The sequence below is a fragment of the Etheostoma spectabile genome, chromosome 9 (genome assembly GCF_008692095.1).
Source record: "Etheostoma spectabile isolate EspeVRDwgs_2016 chromosome 9, UIUC_Espe_1.0, whole genome shotgun sequence".
Taxonomy (NCBI): Eukaryota; Metazoa; Chordata; class Actinopteri; order Perciformes; family Percidae; genus Etheostoma; species Etheostoma spectabile.
Genome location: NC_045741.1, coordinates 7922839 through 7926342, shown reverse-complemented (window position 1 = coordinate 7926342; position 3504 = coordinate 7922839). Strand labels below are relative to the sequence as shown.

Here is a 3504-nt window from a genome sequence, read left to right as displayed (position 1 = left end):
GGGGGGGGGGGGGCAGAGGGAGTGTAAAAGTGAGTCAGATGAATAGATGACAGAGACAGAATTAAAGCAATGGAGGGAGTGACAGGAAATACAGGCAAAGAGGAGGGTAGTTAAAGTTGGATTTCAGTCCTAGTTGTTTTAGGCAACACCATTTGTTACTGGTGGTAAGTTCAAGTGTGTTTTATGAGTCAGTAGTCTTCCAGTCTATGTCCATGACGTTCCACCTCCGGCATTGCTCTGGTGCTGTCGAAAATTCCTCCGGATGTCCCTCTTTTGCCCAAATGTCCGTCATCTTCTTTGTGTTCGAATTCCAATCTCCAGTGGATTTGTGAGGACTATGGTTAACTGCTCCTTAGATCTCTGCAGATCTTCTGTTGCACGATTAAAACCACTTTTGAACACACACATGTTCCAACAAAACAAGTTCCTTCCCGAGGCACCGTGGCTCTGTCCGGCGCTTAGCGCTGCCCAAGACGGTTGTGATTAGTTTAAAAAAATGCCAATAAACCAGACCACGTTTTTCCTACCATCCCGTAATGCTGTGTGGACTAGCCAGACCCAGAGCGATAGAGAAAGACAGAGTGTCACCACTCCCATTGGACTCCGTCGTACGCTTTTCCCCGCCTACTTCCGGGGTACGCTGCCTCCAAACATCCATTCTACGGCGTTGGACATCATTCATTTCCATTGTTGACCGTCCAATTAACTTCTGTGGTAAGTTGATTAAATAGCTACCTCTTTTGAATTGTCAACTGTATATCAGAGGCCCTTTATGATACGGATCTTTATTTGTATGTGCACAGTGTAATAATATATATTTTTAACTTGGTAGACAACGGATTGCCTACTAGTTTATTAGCTCAAATTCACCAGCTGTGAGGGTATCTCTAGGGGTGAATTAAGTTGAGGTAAGTTGGTTAAATAGCTACCTCTTATGAATTGTCAACTCTCTATATTATATTAGAGGCCCTTCATGATGCATTTATTTTTATTTTTTGTGTACAGTGCAATCATAAGAGGATTCAGGGCCGCACAGAGCAGAACAGGCTAAGACGTTATCCGACTGCTGTGCACCTAACAGCGGGCAGCTCCGGTGGGATAGACCGGGGTCCCGCGGTCTCCTGCAGACCTCTGGGGGAATGTCGAGCAATACGGGAGTTATTTAATGCTAAGTATTATTGTTTCCCCACCATATTCCTCTCTTCTTAACACATATACACAATATTCATCCCCGTGCCTTCACTTTGTTCTTGTTTTTCCAGTTAGATACACACACACACACACACACACACACACACACACACACACACACACACACACACACACACACACAGTTGTCGTTGCACTCTGGTTAGTAAAAAATTACAATATTCATTCATCCAAGTGTAATGAGTTGCTATTCTTTAATATATTTCATACTTTGAGTATGGCTTAGTCTTAAATGATCCTGTTTGTGTGGTCAACTCATGCCTCATCAGAAGAAGTGGGCTGGTCACTATACTGGTGCTACTTTGCGATTGAGAAAGCAGAGTAGCAAATAAATGTTCTGTGACACTGTGATTGATAAACAATAGTTTGGCAACTTTTAATATTGTAGTGTAAACTGGTCTACTTATTAACTGTATATGACATTTATAGTTTAACTTAAGTTGGAAAATAAGCAGCTTGTGTTTTTTTTATTTGATCACATGTGAAGATAAAGACCTGATAATCACTCTGGAAGTAAAAGGTTTTATTCTTATTATTATTGATTACATTAACGATTGATTATGCCTTTAAGAAAACCTTTCTTATATTTACAGACCAGTATTATTCTACAGATTTATTATCTGAAGTGGGTTCTCATTTTTAATTGTCCTTTATAATGTTTTTATAGTGAATTTTGGAGTACAACTCACATTTACAAATATGCAATAATGCAATAACAGTGACACAAGTATTTTTATTTTTCCATTCAGTATTGCACTCGCTGCTGTCAGTCCCACAGTAGAACATGACATGACAGCGCGGCGTGTGTTTGGAACTATGCAGGCTTAGATGAATCATGTGACAACCCCACTAGCGAGATCAATAAGTGTCTCAACTCTCTCTCTCTCTCTCTCTCTCTATGGCTATGGCCAGACCCTCCTCCGCGGTGCTGTGGAGGAAGGTCTGGCAATGCGAGACTAGTAGGCTTAAAATGACTTGCTCGTCAGATCGTCAAACAGCATCTGAAACGCCCTCCCAGGTCATTTTTTTCGTCAGATTTTTTGTAACTTTCCCAAGTCAACAATCATTTATTCATTCAACCTGCATATGAACTCGAGAGATCATTGAGGGGCAGCCCTGATTTACACAGAACAGAAGGTTCACCATCAGAAGCAAACTAGAAACATTAAACACTGTCTGAATTGAAAAAATGATTTGCTGAGTCAATTAGAATGATAAGGATGCAAAAGAGAGTACAATTAAAAGTAAAAGTTGGCGGGTTTAAAACCAGATTTCTAAATTGTCAAAAAGACACAATGAGTTGATCTTTGAGGAAGTGCTGTAATTTGTTCCAGGAGTCAGGTGCACTAAAGTTAAAAGCGTTTTTTTCCAAATTCAGACCGAGCTTGTGGAACATGAAGTGAAAGCCGGTCAGCAGAGCGAGTCTAATAATGCCCCTCTGAGAAACTGAGAGGTTCTGTAGGGTGGTACGGTAGTTTTTCAATGAGAGCCTTATAGATAAAAATATACCAATGAGATAAGCATGCTCAATTTACACATTAACTGTTGTGTGCAAGTTAGTGCAACAGTAAAGCAATCAGTTAACTTTAAGGAGATAAGTGTGTTCCCATATCCCCATTTGAATAACCATCACGTCTTGTCCCTCTTCAAGTGTGGCCCTTCAGAGCAGGTCTGAAAATCATTTCAATCATACCCAGGCTTTTAGTTAAATGGGTGCCATCGTCGATGTCATTTGGCATATCAATGTCAATGCCTAACCCCAACCAATCAACCGCTATGGCCATGCCAAGGGTTCTTGGCGTGGCCATAGTGGGAAATCGTGAATTTGCGATCTGGTCATTGCGTCTCGTAAACTGAGGCTAAGCTACTGACGTTACCAATGTGTGATGTTCTATGTGTCAGATGTGAAAGAGGCGGTAGCACCCTGTTAGCCCAATGGTTACAACGCATGCCATATAGACCTACTGTGACCGCAACGTCCACGGTTCAATTCCAACCACGGACCTTCTCTCCCACCACTTCCTGTCTGCTGCTTTACTTTCAAATAAAAAAATCCAAACAAAAATCATCTCTGAAGAAAATAATAATTCAGAAGTGGCACAGGCTTGAAACCATCAACCACAGAGGGTAATACAAACACTGCTTTTCCGCCTTGTGTTGAGTTTCTTTTCAAGAGCTACTCTGTCTGTGAGCAAGGATCACCTGAACAAACCGCTGGCCAAGAGCCTTCTCATCGCATTGTTTTTTATTAAGAAAGCAGTCAACAATGTCGACACCGTCATACTGAACATCATT

General features: G+C 41.4%; 1 protein-coding gene across 1 annotated transcript in view; it reads right to left on the bottom strand.

The window, feature by feature from the left end:
• LOC116695861 (dual specificity protein phosphatase 22-B) overlaps positions 1-3504 on the bottom strand; it is a 14515-nt gene that overhangs the window by 914 nt on the left and 10097 nt on the right. Inside the window, exons 7-8 of the mRNA XM_032526386.1 lie at positions 3486-3492; positions 2903-2907 (exon numbers count right to left, since the gene is read on the bottom strand). Coding sequence (XP_032382277.1) covers positions 2903-2907; positions 3486-3492 — 12 coding nt within the window. The remainder of the gene's footprint in view (positions 1-2902; positions 2908-3485; positions 3493-3504) is intronic.